This window comes from Lepisosteus oculatus, chromosome 4 (genome assembly GCF_040954835.1).
Source record: "Lepisosteus oculatus isolate fLepOcu1 chromosome 4, fLepOcu1.hap2, whole genome shotgun sequence".
NCBI lineage: Eukaryota > Metazoa > Chordata > Actinopteri > Semionotiformes > Lepisosteidae > Lepisosteus > Lepisosteus oculatus.
The window spans coordinates 45,656,819-45,678,805 of record NC_090699.1 but is presented as its reverse complement, the minus strand read 5'-3'; the positions used below and the strand labels follow the sequence as shown (position 1 = coordinate 45,678,805).

Here is a 21,987-nt window from a genome sequence, read left to right as displayed (position 1 = left end):
CAGCTGTCTGTCTGTGTGTTTTCCTTTGGTCTGGTAACAGCCCACAACACAGCCTCCTAGCATTAAGACTGAGCCACAGCTATTTAGGCTTCCTTGTTTTCAAGGTTGTTTTATATTCAGTATCTTTCCTGCCTTGATTGTGCATTATATTTGTATTGTATTGACCTTGTCCTGGGGTCATTACTCCTGACCTGGTGTGAATGGATATTAAACCAAAACTGCTGAATACGACATGGCAGAAATAACTGTTGTAAGTGACATCTTAGAAATAACTGAAATGCTGGGATAACATTATCACGAATAGCCACTGTGCCATAAGTGCTACATTTTCTTTGGTTCCAATATGAAGGTAATCGTCACTCATTCATGGTAATAACATAGGGTGACCATGGCTGTACTCGGACCATAAAAATCTCTTTTCTCAAATCAATTTTCATTACAAATTATAACTCATCTCAAACCGCATTGTGACTACTGGCATCCCTAAAACATTGCTCACTGAACTTTGTGTTGTAATGAGCAGTATTGACATGTACAGTAGGTTACATGGTTGCAATATACAGCACAGGCACAAACCAGAGCACACATAAACACCACAGTAACTGGTGCAGCAATCCAGGTAGGAATAATAATAATAATAATAATAATAATTGCTTACACTTATATAGCACTTTTCTGTTAACTCCACTCAAAGTGCTTTACAGGTAATGGGGAATCCCCTCCACCACCACCAATGTGCAGCCCCACCTGGATGATGCGACAGCAGCCACAGTGCGCCAGAACGCTCACCACAAATCAGCTATCAGTGGGGAGGATAGCAGAGTAATGAAGCCAATTCATAGATGGGGATTATTAGGAGGCCATGATTGGTAAGGGCCAATGGGAAATTTGGCCAAGACACTGGGGTTATACCCCTACTCTCTTCGAGAAACGCCCTGGGATTTTTAATGACCACAGAGAGTCAGGACCTCGGTTTTACATCTCATTTGAAGGATGGCGCCTGCTGGCCCTACTAACACCTCTTCCAGCAGCAACCTTAGTTTTCCCAGGAGGTCTCTCATCCAGGTACTGACCAGGCTCACACCTGCTGAGCTTCAGTGGGTTGCCAGTTGTGAGTTGCAGGGTGATATGGCATGCTGGCCAAGAAGAGGGGTGTGGTACTTTCCATCGGTGTTATTGTGATGGAAGAGATTTCCATCACTGGAGCAAGGTCGAAAACTCCTGCAAGGTCTGTGATCTCTGGAGAAAATTGTCTCTTCTAATTGTAAAGTTCAAGAACATCATGTCCTAGGGTGATGTCCAGTGGACACAGTTCGAAAGCTGCCCATCCTGAAAGTCTGTTCTTCTGGTCTGGGCTTCCCCCTGAGCAGAAGAGACTGTCCTGGGCCTCCAGCACTGAAGTGATGAGCCTGCTTTTGAAGTGGAGGTAATGGGGCTAGCAGTGGCAAAAGACTGAGTCCCTTTGATGAACTGGCACAATTCCTTGCTTTGGATTGATAATACCAGTCGAGAGGTGTGTGAAAGGGTGAATTGTTGAAGGTCTAAGCTGTACTGGGGACAGAATGTACTTTGATAAGCATATATCCCAAAGGGAGAATTCAGGGTGCCCATACAGTACCTGAAGATGATGTAGAACATTTGTTCTCACACGCTAGAACAAATGCTGGCTAGTTATTGTAAGAACTTAATAAGAATGTGTTTCGGAGACTGGAAGAACTTAGTAATTGGGGAAGCATCCTGGCTGATTAAAGTACACCTGTGTGGATGAACATGCAGACACTGCCAGGGCAACGACAGGGGCTTGAACATCGCTGTAGAGGAGTGCACTACATTGAATTCACTAACCTCGCTGTGCTTCAGCTGCTGCTTTCCAACAGCAAAGTCAATTACCTGGTGAGACATCAGACGATTGTTCACAGTCTCTGTCTGGGGCTGCTGTTGTTTATGCATTTGTTTTTCTGTTTTATCAACATTTTGGCTAGAAAAACGAGTTTATTTAGCCAACACTGCATTCCACACAGTAATCAACTACATGTGTTAAGTCCCAAACACGCCCATCTGTCAGTTTATTTAATTCCAAAGAGAAAAATGACCAACACAGACAGCACTGCTCGGAGCTGAGCTGCTACTCAAGCAGCCTTTCGTCTCAAGAACAGTCTTGTTGCCAAAACCTGGAATCAACTTTTTTTTTTACCTTAATTTTGTGCAGTTTGCCTGAGTATCAGGTGGCTCTCTAGAGTGTTTCATCCCGTTTCCTGGAACTGTAACAAACTCCACAGGGTCTACAGCAGAACAAGCATTGATTGGAGCAGGTGAAAACAAGATCACAGGCACTTGGCAAATCAGAGGGCTTTCTGTGGGTAACTTGTTCATTACCAGCGCTGGCATTGCTCAGAACTGTACTGCTTCTGCCACTCTGGAAATCCCCCTGACAGTCACCTAATGGAGTATAGGTATAAACTCCAAGAAAGCCTTTATTTGTAGTTTCTAATGTAATCCTCTTTTACAGGGGTCTGTACCCCTCTAGTTCTGGAGACCAGAGATTGCAAAAAGCGCAGTGTGTATTGAAAACTTAAGTCAGTGGGTCAATGCAGTCATGCTGCAGCTCACCTAGTGTATTTCAGATGGCCTGTTTTCCAGGACCAGGGCATACAGAGGAAACACTGGTGCAAGTTCATTCATTCTTGCTACTGACTGCACATTGCTCAGTATCAGATTGGATTATTGCCCATATACAATTTCTTGCATTAGGAATTCATCTTTTCACATACCCCAGCTTGCTCTCCATGAGACACACACACAGACAGGGAAAGAAGCTTGGGGTCAGAACATAGGGTCAGCCATTTACACAGCACCCCTGGAGAAGTTGAGGTTAAGGGCCTTGCCCATGCTATATGGTATCAGTACCCTCCTTTCAGCACGTTTCAGAACAACTTTAAAAAACAAAGAATGAAATGTTTTCCAAAATACATTTTATTCTGTCACTTACATTAAATCTACACCCTGAACGCGAGGCAAACACTCCAGTTTAATACAGAGGAAAACATACTTGAGCTCGCGTGCTGAGCAGGACAGGTAGCAGCAGTGTGCGCTTTGAGATGAAGAGCTGTCGCCCAGTCAGAGCTTCTCTGGACACGCTCCCATCTCGCTCGGCCCGGACTGCGGAATCTGTGATTGTCCTTGGCAACATGAGATTTACCCCAGAAAACAAATACTGGAACATACAATACACTGGGTGATCAGAAAGGGAATTTAATTACCTCTATTCTACAAAGGTGCTTGCTTGTAAGTGAATCCTACAAACCTTTTTAGCTGATTCAGGAAGCTTTTCAGTGTTAAAAAGTTCAATGTTAAATCCGTCCACAAGCTGCAGTAATTGTAAAAATCAGACTGTACAAGAGATTCTGTGTGAATATGTTTTGGGCAAGAGTCCCTACTGCAGTCTTTCCACTTTTACCAACCAGACACTATATATACAGATTGAATTTGCCCAGCTGTTGCTCTTTAATTCTGCATTATTCCTGGGCTTGATTTGTTTGAATTCAGGATTTCCAGATCGTTTTTCATTCCAGTTTGGAATGGGCAGTTATTAGGTAAGTTGGACACTCTGAAACTGCACATGGCAAACGAGGACAGTGAGAGCACTCATGCTGCAGTCAACGTGCCTTAGAGGAAAGCCCATCTTATCAGGAAGTACAACCTTGACTGACTCCAACCTTACGACTGTAGTTGTAGCAACCGTCTGCCTGCAGTGAGCCGGAGAATCCAGCTCACAGCAGACTGGTAGCGTTTGCGCTAGGAACGAACGCCCCCTAGTGGCGAAAGAGCCACTCAGCAGCCCTCTTGAATTTCCGCTGTTAAGAACGTCACCGTGAAGAATGTCACAAGAAAGTGTCAAAGAAAAAACAGAAATAAAATCTCCGTCTTAAATGAGGTGTTCAGACAGGGTTTGTTTCAGTTAGGAGGAAAGTAGAGCAAACCCAGTACAGAAGTAAAAGTTTTCTTAAAGAGAAAATCTACATGCAAATAATTCAAATTTGCATTCATTCTGTATTTTTTTTAAACAGAAAGGATACAAGATGTCTGTAGACTCTGCATGTTAAACTATATTATATATAGGTAGGTTAGGAGTGCAATAAAAAATGAACCCAAATATAATAATTATCAAGAAGATGAACAATATGTGTGCTCTCCGTAAATCAGAAGCAAGGATAAAATAAGTTTGAGCAGTGGAACTTATTGTACCAATGTAACCTTGAATAATTATTAAATTATTTTAGGCAAAGCATAATCTCTGAGCTACCAAAGAGATACTGTAACAAAAAGTGCTGTGAACTGTAACAGTCTGTATCTCCTTCACTCAGAACCAACGTCTTGTTTACCCTTGTTCTGAGGCTCCTAAGTGACACGTTGTCAACACAACCCCTTCCACGCCTTGGCAGAGACAGGGGGTTAAGGTGAAACAGTACGGACTTACTGCACTCACACACTAGAAGGAACAAATACCGTTGCTCCTTAACGGGGGAATTAGTGTTAAATAAGAGTGTGCTTCCATTACTGCCTGTTGGTGATGAAAATGTGCAGAATTGAGGGATACTGAGCTGACCTGTGCAATACAGTTTTTTATATTTCATATAGTGTTATATATGTACTGTGTATAATAGGAGCATGTCCATCTATGTACTGTTGGTTTTACACTTGTATAAATAGGACCAATTGATTTTCTAAAAATGTCAGACTAAATTGCACATGATTTCACTGCTTCTTAGGCTGTTGGATGCGCCTTGAAGAGAAAATAGCCTCATAACCCTTGTCTAATAAGAAAATAACATCACTGATTTCCTATCAAAGCACAGCTACATACTGTACGCATAAATCACTGACACACAACATGACACTACAGCAAAGAATAATCTACAACAACATCAGTATGTAATAAAATGTTAGCTTGTTCTAAACCGCTCATAAACAAATGATTTTTCTTCTCTTAAACCCTCTTAGGCTCTCACCAGACATACAAACACACTCCGGGCTTGAAAACCATGTCACATACTGACTACTGTAAAAACATGCCCCATCTAAAGCAGGCAAACAGAACACTGTTTAGGATTTAACAAGTCAATTCGATAGCTTTGGACCGATTGCAACATGCCCAGGTGAGATCACAGCCACATCTCCAGGCATGTAGTCAAAGCCACTGCTAAACTTGTTCTGCAAAAAGACCAGTGCCTTTCCATGCAAAGTCCAAGACTCCTCTGAGTCCTGAGAGCTGTTATGACTAGAACAGTCTCCTCCTTTACTCTAGAAACTGTTGCTCTGTGTGAAGTGCTCTCCGCAGCATGTCCTTTGAACCCTCGCTCCTCTGTCACTTTTCTACCTAAGAGCAAATACACCCACTGAGGCTTCCCTGGGTCAGAAGCAGTAAGGGCCTTGGGGATCAGTGCATTGTAGTGAAAGGGTGTGCTTCTCCTCAAGACATTCAACAATAAGAAAAATACAAACATCTTAAAACATCAAACCTACTCAGGCAAAGAGTCAAGCCATCGTACGTCAAGTTGCATATTTTGGTTCTTCGGTGCTAAAAGAGCAGATGACCAGACGCTGGTTTTGCGGGGCACCCACTGATCACAAGTCCACATTGTGGGGGGCACAAAAGGAGTGATATACATGAAAAAACAGGGACCATAAACCTTCAGAATTAAAACTGACACATACACTCATCTGTCAAACATTTGCTCACAGCAGAGCCCAGTGCTCTAGGCATCCCGAGAACTGGTCACTAAAACAGCACCCCCAGAACCTGAAATCCTCAAACATTCAATAAAACCACCTACAGAAGGTCAACGCAGGGTGCCCTGTCTATTGTGTGTGTGTGCACATTTTTACGAAAGTGGTTAGCAAATCTCCTGAGTCTAAACAGACACAGCATTGCTGCTGTACGCAGTAATGGTCCATATTGGACTTTTCAAGACACTCTTTTTGAAATCTACAAAAACAATATTTTGCCTCCAGATTGTTTCTAAAAGCATTTTTGGACATTTAGAGGGATCATCCAGATTAAAAGGGGCTGGAAATATTTATACATTCATGACTTCTGACCTGTGCCCACTAAGATACAGATTTATGTAAAGACATCCCCCCACCCCCCCAACAGTCTCCCTCCTACAGGCCCTTGTTGAAGTAGACTCTGCTGGTGTGGGGGCTGACCTCCTGGATCTTGGCCTGTAGCTCAGGCTCCAGACTGGACACCTTCATTGAGCTGCAAGTAGAAACACAGCTGTGAGTTTCACTCAGCAACCATCTCACAGACAAGAAAAACAGCAAAGGATAAGAAACATAACATCACAGGTAGGTAAGGTCCCCTTTTCAGGCCATAAAGGAATGGGGGATAAGGGCCACCATTTTTCTCAACCATCTGACAATGGACATGGAGGTGGTCAGCATCACACTCCAGCTAGCTTATTACCCCCAGTACTCATTTAGAAAGCAGGCTGAGTGGACCTAGGTACTGTCTGGAAGGAATTAGAGTAAGCTACATCACTTGCCCCTACCTGGGATTGAACCCAGGACCTTCCACTGAGGAGTTAGACACTGTTGCCATCTGAGCTACTACAGCTTCAACATAACATCATAAAAGCTGCAAATGAGAGAAGCCCCATCTAGATTTTTCAGTAATCAGTATCAAACTGATCTGAAGATCTTATTCAGCTGCTCTTGGAGGAAGCCAGGTATCTGCTTCAACCACATAGCTAGGCAGCTTGTTCCAGCCTCCCACAACCCTCTGGGTAAAGAAGTGTCTCCTGTTCTCTGTTTTAAATGCACCTCTATTTAGTTTCCACTTGTGTCTGGTTTAAGTTTCATTTTTCATTCTGTGTAAGACCTCTGGGTTGAATTTGTCAGTGATCTTAGAGGATTTTGAATACTTGTATCAGGTATTCTCTGTTCAAGACTAAAGAGATTCAGTTCCTTCAGCCTGTCAGCATCAGTGTTAAACCCCAGAAATCTGGTGGCTCTTTTCTGGATGCTTTCATCCTATCTTTTCTACACATAACCATTTATAGTGAGAGAACTGAAAACGTGTTTGCTTACAATGAAAGGACTGTGTAGGGTTTAGGCTAATTGAGTTTCGAAAAAACAAATCATTCAGCAAAACCACAAACAAGCAGACTTGTGTGGTCAGCTGTCTTAAACTTTCTACTCATTGGCAGCATAATACAATTTAAAAAAAAATCACAGCTGTTTACTTTAAAGGGAGACCTGGCTCCTTCAAATAAAATAAATGTGATACCAATTAAGCTAATGTAGGAATGTTTTTCTTAATAGAAAAAGAAGTAAAGGAAGGAAAAGTATGATACAAATAGACAACATTTAAGGCCAACCTACCTCTTCTGTGGGAACAGGGCGCAGCACAGTGGAGTGGCAAAGACCAGGCTGCAAGAGAAGAGCAGAGACATGCTGGGACTGTTCTGAGACACTGGACTGGACACACCTCCATATCTCACACTGGACATACCTCTATCTTTCACACTGGACCGGACACACCTCCATATCTCACACTGGACTGCATACACTCCTGTCTCTCACACTGGAACTGTTTATAATAGTTCTCTGTAGCCATTTAAGAAAAGGGTCTGCATTATTAACAGCATTGTCAAGCCTGTCCTGTGAAACACAAGCATGCTGCACACCTGAAACACAGTGTCTTACTCACCACAGCCCCACCAGTCCAACCTGAACCGGAGCATTGAGCACTGGGAACCTCTGAAATAAATCAAACAACCCACTTCCATTAACTGTCTGGTCCACCCGGGCCTGCAGTCTTTAAAGACAGCAATCCTCTCAAATTCTTCAGCAAACAACAAAGCTGCATTTGCTTTCTGTTCCAGGTTAATAGCTGATGTTGTACACAGGCAGACATCACTTCCTGCCTTGAAACAGCTTTTAGCAGCTTTACTTTTACTTATTTACAATTACATAACAATTAAAGGATAAAATCCTGAACTCTGTGTAAATGGTGTATAACAGCACGAGTGTCTTCATTGAGTACTAAAATAGTTATCATTATTTACATGAAAATAATCAGCTTCACTGCTAATCTTATGCCTTCATGAGAGCTAACAGAATTAAAGGGAAATGTGAATGGGCATTTTAAGTGGATCTACAGGAGAAAGACCATGCCCCCTTACCTTCATGAAAGCTTTCTTTTCCAGGGCATTCATGATGACAGGAGGGATAGCTAGGGGCAGAGGACAGAAAATCTCAGTTCAGTGCCCCTCCATTCAGCACACAGTGATGGAGAGACTGTATTGCTCTCCAAAAAGAAACATTGGTTAGAACTGGGGCCCTGGGTTCATATTATTAACTAAGATCCAGTATTTATTTTCTATAATAATAATACATGTTTTTATATAACACTTTTCACCCCAAAAGATCCTACAGTGCTATAGGGATTGGAGGGGACGTCCTGATGTGGCACTCCCACATGAGCCCTGATACACGGACACAGTGGTGATGGCATTGCCAATAGATCTACCACAGCAGCCAGTTCTCACTTCTGAGGCATCGCAGCCACTCCTGTCAGGGCAACATGAGGAGATAAGAAGCTCAGCACCATTCTTAGGGGAGATCAGGAACTAAGTCACAGAGGGGCAATTTAATGGGCCATTTGCACTCAAACCTATAGTGCAAGGTTTTGAAATGTGGAAGGAAACTGGAAAAAGCCCACAGCAGCATATGGAGAACAAGCTCCCCATAGACCCATCAAACCCAGCCTCCTGGAACTGTGAGGCACCAATGCTGGCTGCCACACCTATATGCTGTTCATCCACTAGAAGAAATACTATAATTATCACTAATTACCTGAAAATAAAATCATAAGATGGTGGTTACCGGCCAGCAAACATAAAAGGACAATACAGAGCTCAACCACATCAAATGTACACTCCAACACAAGGGAACTGTTAGATTGACCTAGAACACCTCTCTTCATGGGGCCAAAACATCCCCCTGTACACAATCAACAGCATGAGGCCCTGCCTGGAGCTCAAGACATAGCTTTCATCATAGCTTTGGTGTTTGGGTCTGCTCCCTTCTGTGCTTGGTGTTGTGAAACAGAAATACTGAGCCTAAGTTTCCTGTATGAGGAAACTGTCCAGCTCCTTCATTTGCTATGGACTGGGAAGCCTTGCTTATGTTAGAAAAAAAAGGAGCAGTATCTTAGTGAGTGTACAGCAGGAATTCCCAGTCTGGCTTTCATAAGAGCTTTTTCTTAACCAAACATTCCTTAACCAAACGAACAAGTCACATATAGTTAGCTTATTAAACCATAGTCTATTATGGGTTCAATTATTTAATTGAGTGCTCAGGTGGAACAGAAGCCAGCAGGTGTGTGAATTCCCAAGACTGGGGTGGGAAACCACTGGAGTTCTGGATAGCTACAGTGCTAGGAGTGATAGGTGTAACAGGAGTCCACAAATTAGCAAGGGAGCAGCGCTGTGATGAGAGAGCCCAGACCTAAAGCAACAATGTTTCACTGGGGTTTGCTCTCAGACAGGACAGTTACAGTGAGCACCAGGCCCGGAGCAGGCACACTCCTCCATCCAGCTCCTGCACAGACCCAGTCTTCTGTGCAGGACACAGTGGCTCCGACACTGGAGGAGACAAACCACGGTCCCCTGAGACACCGGCATGGCCGGTCCAAACAGGCCTTTCTGAATACTCCCCGCCTTCCAAATCTCGGTACCTCATCAGCAATCATCTGTAATGGGACTTATTAACAGTTGCCAGTTAAATATATTTAGGGGAGTGGTGGACAGAGCTCTGGGCTTGTAACTGGAAGATTCTGGGGTCAAATTCTAGGTGAGGCACTGCTTCTGCACACTAGTACCTTCAATCAGAGAGCTCCAGTAAAACACTCAGCTATATAAACAGATGTAAATGAAAATTGCTTGGGATAAAGGCATGGTTACACCAAATCACTGCAAATATTATGCCTTCATGAAAGCCAAGAAAATTAAAGGAAAGGGAATGGGCACATTCAAGAAATGGTCTGACACACAACCACTCTTGGTTGTATTGCTAGCAATCCGCCTCACTCTGAACTCAATGCTAATTGGTTTGTCTTGTAAGCACTGTACCCGCTATACCAGGGCAGGTACGCACTCCGCAAATAACCCCCTGTTTCAGTGCTTAGTCAGAGCAGTGTCACCACTTGCCCCCCAGGGGGAGCTCTTACCCATAGCAGGCACTGCCATGCCAATCCGGGAAACCACCACCTGGGCGATGGCCTGGCGGGCAGCGATGGTGGACTCTCCCAGCCGCCTCCCCTCCTCATCCGTCACTGGGATCCCAAACTTTAGCTCCCTGAGGAAGACAGTGATGAGCACGTCTGCCCCTGGTTAGCCTGCCTCTGCACCTCTGACATCATGGGGATTTATCCCACAAACCTCATTTTCCCAGTGAAGCTTCACCGGATTTAAACACATCAAACTACAGTGGTCAGTGGTACATTTCTCTCTAAATGGAGCTGGGGTATATTTTACAGTACTGCATTTTAACTTAGAATTTAAGGGGAAAGGGCATGAAGGACTTAGTGCAAGCTAAAGAAGAAACAGTATAATTTCTCCAAGCTGTCTGACATACGTAGCTGGAGAAAAGCAGGAGCTCTCTGCAAATACAAATCAAAACTGATCTACTCCAGATTTCTTATAGCACTTTGGGAACTACATTCACACCACGCTGCACCAAATGTTTTTACTAATAAAGGCTCCCATAGAGCTCTAAAGGGATTTCCAGGATGTTCATTTAAAACCCCCAGCTGTGTATGTCCAAGCAGTTAGCCTTACAGATCCCTCACGGTCAAGTTTCTAAAGTTCGAGACTGCTTGTGAGTTTTTAATCAATTAATCAAGTACTCAGACTTGCCCGTTTAATTGATCACGACCAAATTATTCCAAACCTTATTTTCTTTTCTAAAGAAACAGGGAGGTGTGAAAAATCCCTGCCGAATCCGGCCCTGGATCCTGGGCGCCAGCGCAGGGATGAGCTAATTCTATCCCGTCCCAGCAGCCTCACCTCTGTCTCATGAAAGGGATGTTGATGCAGTTCGCAGCAGCCACCGCAGCGAAGGGGACAAAGCGGCTTATTATAGGAGGAAAGTGCTGGAGAGAGCAAAGGAGAGGAGAGGAGTGTGGGCTGGCACCAGAGCACTGACAGCCATTCCGCCGAGCGAGTCAAAGAAGACCCCACAAAAGGCCCACACAGTTCCACTGAAATACTCTTTACTACCACAAGTACTGGCACATGTAGAAACTATATATGAACATGCAGGCTTCCCAGATCAGTGAGTACCTGGAGGTCGCGCAGCACCTTAGATTAGGGGATTTATTAACCCTGAAGACTTTGTCAATAAAGCTTTTATAGAACCCCAAATTCAGCATTTAAAAATCTTTATATTTAGTTAATAACCATGCAACTGATCAATGTTAAGAATCAGTTGTGACCAGACAAATAATGCTCTGTTTATGCACTGTTCAGCTAACAGATTAGATATATACAGTACAAGGTTTAATATGGAATTTGCAACCTCGAAACTCAAGTGTTACCAGCGATTTTCTTGGAATTATCTTGTATCGTCTCAGATAGAAATAGCGTGCATACAGTAACTGATCGGGATTATCTTGTCTTCTACCTGTAATATAACTAGTTATAGTATTACAGATTATATTAATGGTTAATAATAATTAAAGAAGAAGTTCAAGTAGGTAGCGGTGTCAGCATGCACAGGCTGCAAAGGAACAGGTGAAGGTTTATTCCGTGCTAAAAGGAAAAGAAAAGAGACACAACGTTTCGAAACACTGTGTCGGATGTGGAGCTTCATATCTGAAGAAGGCTCCACATCCGAAATGTTGTGTCTCTTTTCTTTTCCTTTCAGCACGGAATAAGGCTTTACCCATTCCTTAACAATGATTAACTGCATTTATACAGTGCTTTTAACCCACATGATCCCAGAGCACATGCAGTATAGAAGGGATCCACACTGATATGCACCCCCCACCTGGGCAGCACACAGCAGCCACACTGCACCCCCACTCACAGAAAGAATGATTTCGCAAGAGCTGCAGAGGATTTGCAAACAAGGAGGAAACACAGCTGTACGTGGCTGAATTTGGCAGTAAGAAGAGACCTCCGAGATGCGAAAGTATAAGCGGTGTGTAGAAGCCTTACTGGGCCTGTCCGCCCCGCAGTACCTTGGTGAGAGACTTCAGTCCCAGCGCAGTGAGGACCGCTCCTGTTGTGGCGCTGATGTAGGCTGCTCCCAGCTGACTGAAAAACACAGCAAGTGACACGTTAGCTACTGTATGTCTGTAAGGGCTCTGCCATGGATACTCTGTGTGCAAACTGAACAAGTCAGAATGCACATTTCTTCTTGCCAAGAACGTGACATGAATGACTGAGTGTGTGAAGAAATTAGTGGGACGAGATGGTAAAGAGACTCATGTTGGACAGCAGTTTGATTCATTTGTAGTGAATGTAGTGTAGGCCATGTTGTGGGCATAAAGTAGTGATGAAGACAAATTCGGTATTCTAACAGCGTTTTTCCATACAAATGTTCTGAAAACAAGATCAAACACACACAGTTGTGAGTGCTTTAATAAGCATCAATGAGATTGTCACACAGCAAAAATTAATGAGCAAGAGGATAATGTGGGCAGCAGTGGTCAGTAAATAGACTCATAAATAGACCATGGTGAGAGACTGCTATTGACCCTTGAGCTAGGTACTTCACTCAGACTGCTACAGTGAAATAGGTAATAAAAGTGTCAGCCAAATTAATACTTTCATTAATAGTGGCCCAAATAGCTCTGTTGGTAGAGCATGAGACTCATAATCTCAGGGTAGTGGGTTTGTGTCCCATGTCGGGCACCAGGTCCTCCATGTTGGAGGTTGGGCACAAGGCTAACAACCCTGTCCTGTAAAACACTAATGTTACGTAAACGGTTACAGGAAGTTGCTGCCCCTACATGCAAACACCCATTTCATTAATATTATATCCAGGTACTGTATGTAACTATTAATACCATTTTAATTAGTAAAAATATCTCCAGAACACCGTTTTAAGCTTTGTTTTGTCCATCTGGGTCACTTTGCCAAACCAATGATTTTATTTATGTTATCAGTGTCTGGCATTTTTGTTATTTTGTTGATTTTACCAGATAAAGCATTTGAGAACAAACTCATTTACATTTATAAAGTCAATGGTACCACAGCAACCTCATCTAGGATTTGAACCCAGGTCATCCAGGCTGGAATCCAGAGGCTCTGGGAGGTCTTTCTTACACCTAAAGTCATTCCAGGCCATGGCCTTCAGGACACAAAGCCACAGAAAATTGAATATGATAATCAGGCCAAAAATCATGTCGGCATGAAAACACAATGTGAAATGTTTGTGTGGCCCAATCTCCAGTGCACTGGCACCAAATCATTTTGAGGTCCAATTGTTAAAGAGCTTTTACAGGTGTGAAAATGAGCATGTACATAAACTCTATCGGACTCTCAAACCATGTCAGTCATAGAAAATACTCACAACATGAACACAATGTATCCCCTGCAGTTTGATGGCCAGGCTTAAACTGTTAATGTTAGTTCCTTATGGTGATGCAGACCCCTACAGCGCTGGATTTCCTGCTACAGGCATAGCAGTGGTATTCACTGCTGAGGAGCAGCTGTGTGGCTTGGGACTGGAAGCACAGCTAAGAGAGATGTCAACTGAGTCTGGGCTGGGGATGAGCTGAGATCAGTGGATGAGCACATTTTCCCCAGTGATAATACACTTGAGACACAACACCAAGCACAACATGGAAGTGAATCAAACTCCTCAGTGCCTGAGCACTTAACCCTTAGCATCATGCTGGCCTTGACTGCAGCTGTTCAGAAGGCTGAAACTTATACCAAGAGCACAAATGTTTTGTGAGGGTGCCCATTTATTTAGTTATTTTGCAAATAGCACAAGTAACTGTGCTACAAACACCTTTAGGTTTATTTGCAAGCATGTGATGAGCAACAAGTTATTGTTCCAAAACCACACCGAATTCTCACTTGGAAGTACTTATTCTTTCTTAGTGGAATGCTCTCAGACGGTAGATAAGTCCTGAACTGAGAACAGGATTTGGCTTTCACGTATTAAAAACGTGCATTACACGAACATTACAGATGAGCAGGAGGCCACTGCATGCAGGTGATTGAAGACTGGACAGCTCATGTACCCCAGCAGGGAGGTCGCAGGTCACCCTTGAGAGGGGGAGAGAGACGCCCAGCAGGGCTTTCCACAAAACAAGCAGCTACATTTGCAAGAAGGGATCATAGCCTCCTACTTCACAGTGATGGGGGCGTCTCCGCTGCGGTTGGTGTAGTTGACAACGGCGTTGAAGGACTGGTTGACCCACTGCCAGAACACCACAGCGGGTGTCGTCCTGCAGAAGAAGAGAGGAAGAGATGCATCATCGTGCTCTTTCAATCTGCCTTCAGGCTTCTTCCACTCTTTATAAAGGCCCTGCCAGTTTGGCTTTTAGCACCTCTACTTTTGTGACACTTTTGGCATGAGTGAAGATAAATGAGTCAAGTCATGCTAGGCTTACAGCATCTTACTTCTTACAGGGTGTCACTGTAAGAGTCTCTTTAACCTATTAAAATGGGTTCAATGTGTTCGAGAAATGTGCTTCTGTTTTCAGGAAGCTACAGAAAAACAACATCTTTTGCCTCTTTCTAGCAACACAAGAATATTATTCAAATCCATGACATGACAAAACTAGCACTGCAAATACAGTAGCACCCCACCCAGTGGGAAGTTCAGGAGATCTGTCTGGAGCACAATTCTGAGCAGCATTACTAGGCTAAAGGGGTTCTGTACAGTCTCCAGATTTCAAGTGCCTGATCTCCCTAACAAACAAGCAATGCAGATCAGAGTAGATGTGACAACTGTCTATAACAACACAGAGTACACAACTACTGTATGTGGTGATAGCACTACACTTCGTAAAAGATGGTCCAATGAGACAGAAATATGCAAGTCATGATTTTTGCTTTGAATTTTTCTTTCACTGACATTTAACTTCTTTCTCCCATAAAAGTGTTCATTTTGAGGGTTCACGTTTGATTAAAATGATTCACCTCATATAAAGAAGTGTAGACATCACTGTGTGACCCCCCCAGAAATCCAGTAAGAGCTTTTTTGAAGACCATCTTTATAACATACACGTTAATGTACAGTACATCCCAGGGTACATAAAGAAATTGCTTGCTTCCACATTGCAGTCCTCCTCTTTAATTCAACAAAATGGGACATCACTGTAAGGGGTAAATACATTATGTAACTATGTTATTAATTTAAGACCAAGCCCCAAAACATTTCGTTAAGGTGTCGGATATTTGTGTAGATGACCAGTCACTGGCTGCGTGGCTGGATTTGGCTTAGCAAATCTGAGGCGCAAATAAAAAATATTTGGAAACAAAGTTTGCTAGCAAAGTATTGGTGCTCTTTCAGCAGCTAGTTTTCAGACTGGACTCCCCATCTCTGAGCAAAATATCCAGTCTCTTACATACAAAATTCATATCCCGTAAGACCATTCTCATTTCAAGATACATTTGCCTTTTTTAATAAAAAGGGAATAAAACAAATGTAATGTTGCTTAAAATGCTTTAACAAAGTTGAAAATCACTTTTACTCAAGTTTGAGCTCAGTTCACATTGTTTTTAGTCATGGCCCTTCTGTAACCCTTATCCTCAAGGTAACAGCCCTGCTATTTCCACTCTTTGTGGAACAGCCACAGCAAACAAGTGCACCACACGCTTCAAATTTCATCAGACATAAAAACGGGTTTTTCTTCATTCTTAAAATCCCGTCATCAACAAAGCCAGCAATTGTGACACCAGTGCCCGATCCCTGTCAAACTAGTGTGCTCTTCAGTTGGGTACAGGAAGAGTCAAGGATAACAAAAACCAATTCAAAAATCAATCAAGTGAAAAACCAAATATGTCCCTCTGGCTCTGTGGAAGATATTGATATTCCCCATTACAGCAGTAATTCTAAAGTAAAGAGAACCATATAATCATATGATTGGGAACGCTTTTTGATCAAACTGCTGGCAACAGTCACTCAGCAGGGGCTGTCACAGCTGCAGGGAGCTGGTGCTTTGTTGAGCTGTAGCTGTGAGCCTGTCTAAACTCTCATGAAGAAGGAAACCCTGTTTAAAGGAGAAACAGTCTGTGTGAAAGCTCACAAGAAGTGTGTGTGTACTGGTCAAGAGACAGAGGGCAGTCAGAAGCGAGATCAACGAGAAGAGGACTCTGCAGTCCTTCCCAAGGGGACCAACGGGAAAGAGCGAGGATCCTGGAGGGCTTACGGTGGAGCTGTCGGTGTGGAAAGCATTCCCCGCACTGGGACTTCGCTCCTGTGTGGTTGTGCTGGAGGGCGTCTGAGAGGTGACAGTAGTAGTGAGAGTATACTGAGGTACTGAGGAAGAGGTCATGTCTGTGTATTCCAAACAGGGCTAATGCGTACTGTATGTGAAAAATGGGTGAGTAGTATGAGAAATAATTTTATGCAGATGAGCCTGGAAAGAGCTCACCCGGAAGAGGTAAGGTCTGTCTGTCACTCTGACTGTATGTGCTGACAGTCTGTCACAGTGGACACATACAGTACAGTACTGTACATCCTGTTGCAGCCACAGAGAGAGAAAGCACTTGTTCAATTTGACTGTTTTTTAAACAAATAGGAAATAAATGCTACCAGGACATGTTTAAACAAGGTAAAAGTTGAAACCTGTAGAAGGTGAGCATGCAGCCAGTGATGGTCATGTTCATTGGCACCTGGGCCGACATGCGTCCAATCAGGATCATCTTCTCGCCAGTGTCGGGGTGGAAGGCGGAGTCATAGATGTACTTGGCCCTCCAGAGCTCATCCTCCGTCAGGCCCGGCTTCACTATCCCCAGCCTGGACAAAACCACACGTCAATCAGCCACCTGCTTCTCATTCTCTGAGCTCTGACATTTTACGTCTTAGTAATACTTCACTTTTCAAGCCAGTCCACTGAGTTAACAAAGATAAGTTGTTTGGTCTGACTGATATCAGTCAGTGACAAATACAGTGCACTTCAGATTTCTTCTTACTCATGATGAAATACAGTAGGAACAAAATATATCAGAAGAATGCCTTACAGGCTGGATACTATGTCTAACTTAAAAAGGATTAGTAATGTTATACTGTTGTCATACTAGCACTGCACACAGCCAATTCATATTTGTCATAAATAAATTCCAGAGGTTAAGGCAGAGTTTGAATGAGGCTACCCAACCACGGTATCATGCCTTTTTCACTAAACAGGGGGATTTAATAATCAGATCAATTATCTACTAACTACCAAACAGGCTGGGTGAGTTGATAGGCCATTGTTTGGCCACTGTATGCAGCAGTATAGTGTACAGTAATGTGACATTCATTACTCCTCCTCTTCTTGAGCTCCTTGTCATACATCTGTCCAGATAGGTGACAGATAAACAGTCAGGGACACTTTCAGATAATGCAAACAGTTGCATATCCTTTTTTTTGCATTATCATTTTTATTCATTTAAGTTGCACAACAAAACTTACTACAGGGGCTCTTTATGAAAAGTGCATATACAGTAGGGTCTGTATTAGATAGCATGCACATGGTTTCATAACTGTGACACATGTCACAGGCCAGTTAATGGCACCAGAATGTCTTTGCTACCACACACCTTGTTGTGATCGCATGTTTTTGATAAAGGATTTTACACAAATCTGACTGAACGTTTCACAAACAACCTTAGGTACTTTAGGGCCCTTAGGTACAGTAGGTCCCAGATTCTCTCTTTGAGTGTCAGTAACTTAAGGCTTTAAAATTGATGATTAAAAAAGACACAATATCAAGCATGAAATGGAGGAGAGCCAAACTCATTACCCTGTGGAAGTCTGATCTTGTTTATGTGGCACAGATAGTCAAGGGACAGAACTATTTTCAGAAAGGAACAGCTCTGCCCATTAGTATATAAAACAGCTGCATTCTAAGTCATTATAAGGTTTTGAGGCTCAATTTCCAAGCCCTTTGCAGCCCCCACACTGTTCACAGACCATACAGGTTCCCTGGGAAAGCTCCGGCGAGGTCATAGTGTGAAACAGGAGAAGCCTGTGCCACTCCAGCTTCCCCCTGGCACCTGCAGCCCGGCCCCTGGAGAGCTTCTGCCCCCACCGCCCAGGGTACAGTACTGCCCCTACTGCCCCGCACCCCCGCCGCCCTCAGCCTCACTTGTAATTCTCCACCGTCCTCCGTGCGTCCTCCAGGGTGTCGCTGGACAGCAGCACGTTCAGGGGGTTGGTCACGTTGAAGAAGTGCATGGCTCTGCCCACGAAGGTGCCCTGGTCCCATCGCGGCTCCTTAATGTCGATGTCGAGTGGCAGATCGCCGGGCATCCTTCCTCTTCACCTGCCTCTTTCTGAAGCACACGAAAACCACGCGCTGTGTCAGCCCTATTTCACTGTCCTTAAAACACAGACAAGACTTGTTTCCTGCTCCAGTGTAACATCGGCTGCAGGCTTTCCGTCTCCAAGTGATTTACAGCCCATTTTCCCAAACCGTTTTATGAGCTGAAAACAGAACTAAAGAGTTTGTTTGCCTTTTTAACCACGTCGTCTCATTCATTACATGATTTGTACCAAATACTTCCCAGGATATTGTGAGCATTTGTTGATCTAGTGCAAAAAAAGACATGGGATTTGAGGTTAACCCTGTGGATACTGATACAAGTATACATACAGTTTAAGCCTTGCCTATTCAAAGGAGGACAAAGGTGTAGCTTTGACAGGCCTGTAACTATAGTGATACACACAAGTTTCTCACTCTATAACCATGTGACCCAATTTAGGTTTTACTGTACATGTTATCAGACAGGACAGGGCAGGAGCACTGAGCCCTGGACTGGGCACCAGTGGGGGAAAAGGCCATTTCTAATAATCAGTCCTATCCCTACTCCCTAGAACTGTACAGTTAACTGTCCAGCCACCATGCCACTCCATTCCCTACTTGGAAACTGGTTTTCAGCCTATTTGTAAAGACAAACTGCTGTAAATGTAATTTATTTACTCAGCAGATCAGTTTTATTAGTTTTCTGCCTCATTAAGTCCATGCTTTACATAAAAAATATATTTTTAAAATTTTACGTTTAAATTAAAACTCCACATTTTAATTAATGCTGCGTAACTGCATAACAGTGAGCATTTTCCTCCAAAGCTCTCCTCAGTGCTATTCACTGTAACACTGTTCCTCACACAACTCCCAAAATGGAACAAGTTGCTGTGCAATAGGAGTCTTATCTAGTGCTAAACTGCAACAGCAAGACAGAACTGACATTTGGCAGCTTGGCCTTCAGCACTATGCAGGGCCTCATGTAGATGGTCACCCACTCAGAAGGTTGATACTTACAGTACATCATGGGAACAGAAATGCTGTCAGAAAACTAGACATTTCCACCGGATTTGGAGGCGCTCAATTTCATAAAGCAGGACTCTGTATTGGAAGGTCACTGTGACTTTAAGATCCAGACTCTCGCAGAGAAAGCCCGCTGTGTCTGACTCACCATATCGTTCATACTGCCAAAACACAGGCGAACGCACAACGCTTTTTAAACACTGAAACAGGAAATGATCAAATCAGGGATTATTGCATCTCTAATCCCAGTCCTGGCTGGTGAGGCTTTTATTTATCCTTTAAAACCAAAGCCACATGGGGAGAAGTCGCACCTAATTCACCACTTCTCTTAGTCCCCAGCTCCTTCAGAGGCAAGGACATCTCGCATACTCGGGAAACAAAAGTATTTCACTTAAGAACTTAGTTACTTGTTTAAAGTGTGTTAAAAGCCGTTTGGATGATGTGAAAATGTGAACATGAAACTGGAGCCCAGTTATCAGCAACGGTCGCCGTTTTTGCCGTGACATTAGTCTTGCATGTTTCTATCAAATGTCCTTGTTCTGTCATCCCATTGATACAGTATGTATACGTTAAAGCAATTGAGACGTCTGTTGTTTTTACGTTACTCACTGCCTTAACTACATTTGTTGAAATTAACTTAAAAAGCTTTATGCACTTTGCGTGTAACTCCTGGTCTTCAGCCGCACTTGTAAAACGGTGCTGACGAACTAGAGACACGCAAAATGACACTGAGCTTTGCGATGTGAGAAGCCTCGCTGATAACCAATGCATGGAACAGAAAAGCGAAACCGCTCTTCTGCGCTGTGCGCTGCAGAAGCGTGACAACGGGGTGTCTGCATGGAAGTGCACAGCTAGGAAACGGGGATGACAGGTAACGCGGACAGCACTAGAAAAATAATACCGGCGAGATGTCAATATCAGCTCAGACGGCACTCGCTTCATAAAACGTGCGCCCTAACTCATGTCATCTTTCCATAGTTTGAACTGATAAAGGGCGGAAGTCTTCTTATTAAGATCGATAATACTCTGACGCCTCTTTCAAAGGCACGAAAATGCCCTGATACTTTAGTGGCACAACGCGGCCATCCATCTGAGCCGAGCAACTAAGATGAATAAATGCCGAGCAGGAGCGCACGCAGGCGCTGTTGTGATATACTGTATTTAATGTCAGGGTATAAAAACGTACCAACCCCTGAGCTCAGGCTCCGCGGCGACAGCTCAGTGCTCCTTTCACAGACGCGGCTAGACCCGACCTCTCAATGATACAACCGGGGCACACTGACGGACACCCAACCGCACCCGTCCAACTAGCTTGACAGCCGGCAGCCAGTTAGCTGTCAAACTCCGGCCAGAGAGGCCAATGACAAGGCGGAGTTTCAGCAACTGAAGAGCAGAGGCGGTCTTGTCTGGGCGTGTGTGACAGGCTGTTCCGCCATTGGTTTGCTGGTGTTCGACTGTAATTCCTGATTATAAGGCTTCCTGCACGCCGGATAACCTTGTTTCAAAGGCAATTTGTCTCTTTAGTTGATTCCTGGACAGACTCCTGAAATTGCATAAAATGTCATAACAAAAAGTTTAGAAAAAAGGACTCCATTTATTATTGTATAAAAACCGTAGAAATACTAAAAGTATTACTAAATATATAAAATATGCTAGAAATTAGAGCAATGTCGTGATGTTTAAGTCAGAAGTTCTCAAACTTTTTGGACCAAGTACCACCCACAAGTCATCTCATAGGAACCCCAGAAAATCTCAATGACCAACATGAGCGAGCGCGCATACACACTCACACACATATAATATTGTAATAATAAACTTTATTTGATATAGCGCCTTTAAAGTTGGCTTCTCAAAGCGCTTTACAGAATGACAATAGGAACAACAAGAATTAAAAATAAACAATAAAAAGGCACAATTTCAGTGAGAGGGGTGAGCCTGTTTAGTCGAGCAAAGCAGATGTGAATTAATTGGTCGAGCCTTGATGCAATTCAGGCGATGCCACTATCTTCGATAAATTCATTCAGAAACTGAAATACAGTATGTGCTCTCCTGTAGTTCTTGTGGGTAGCGGCTTACAGAACAGAAAGTCCTCACGGGACATACAGTACCCTCAAACTCGTATCTAACGTAAACGAGCAAATTGGCCAAATCAAAGTCATCTTACAGACTCATCTGATTGCAATGAAAAGCATCTGCTCATCTTAAAGGGCTCTATCAGAGTATTTCTGACATGAACCGCCATATCGATAATTCTACGAGTTATTGTGAGTAGTATGGCAGATTTGGTAAGGATGAATAACAAGAACTTCGTCCATTTTGTCTAAAAACGGAAGTGCTTTATTATCAGAGATGCATCTAACACTACAGCAGCAGCAAGAACGGGACCCAATGTAGCTACGGCACACTAGGGTCTTTCGGGGTACAGGTACATAACTATAGGGTGGAAGATGGGTACAGGAATAAAGGGGTACAAACCGGGAATAACT

General features: G+C 43.5%; 1 protein-coding gene across 2 annotated transcripts; it reads right to left on the bottom strand.

Moving 5' to 3' along the window:
* Positions 1–2,955: 2,955 nt before the first annotated feature.
* sfxn3 (sideroflexin 3) lies at positions 2,956–20,863 on the bottom strand. Of its 2 annotated transcripts, none has more exons than XM_015347873.2 (11): positions 20,692–20,863; positions 18,323–18,509; positions 16,819–16,989; positions 14,372–14,470; positions 12,248–12,323; positions 11,073–11,158; positions 10,235–10,362; positions 8,187–8,236; positions 7,712–7,761; positions 7,384–7,431; positions 2,956–6,259 (listed from the first exon to the last, which is right to left on the bottom strand). In XM_015347873.2, exons 2-11 carry the CDS (start codon positions 18,484–18,486, stop codon positions 6,163–6,165), a joined length of 969 nt encoding a protein of 322 aa, XP_015203359.1. In that variant the 5' UTR covers positions 18,487–18,509; positions 20,692–20,863; the 3' UTR covers positions 2,956–6,162. The 2 variants fall into 2 exon arrangements, with proteins under 2 accessions (XP_015203359.1, XP_006630929.1); XM_006630866.3 differs by having other exon boundaries at positions 20,688–20,862.
* Positions 20,864–21,987: the final 1,124 nt, after the last annotated feature.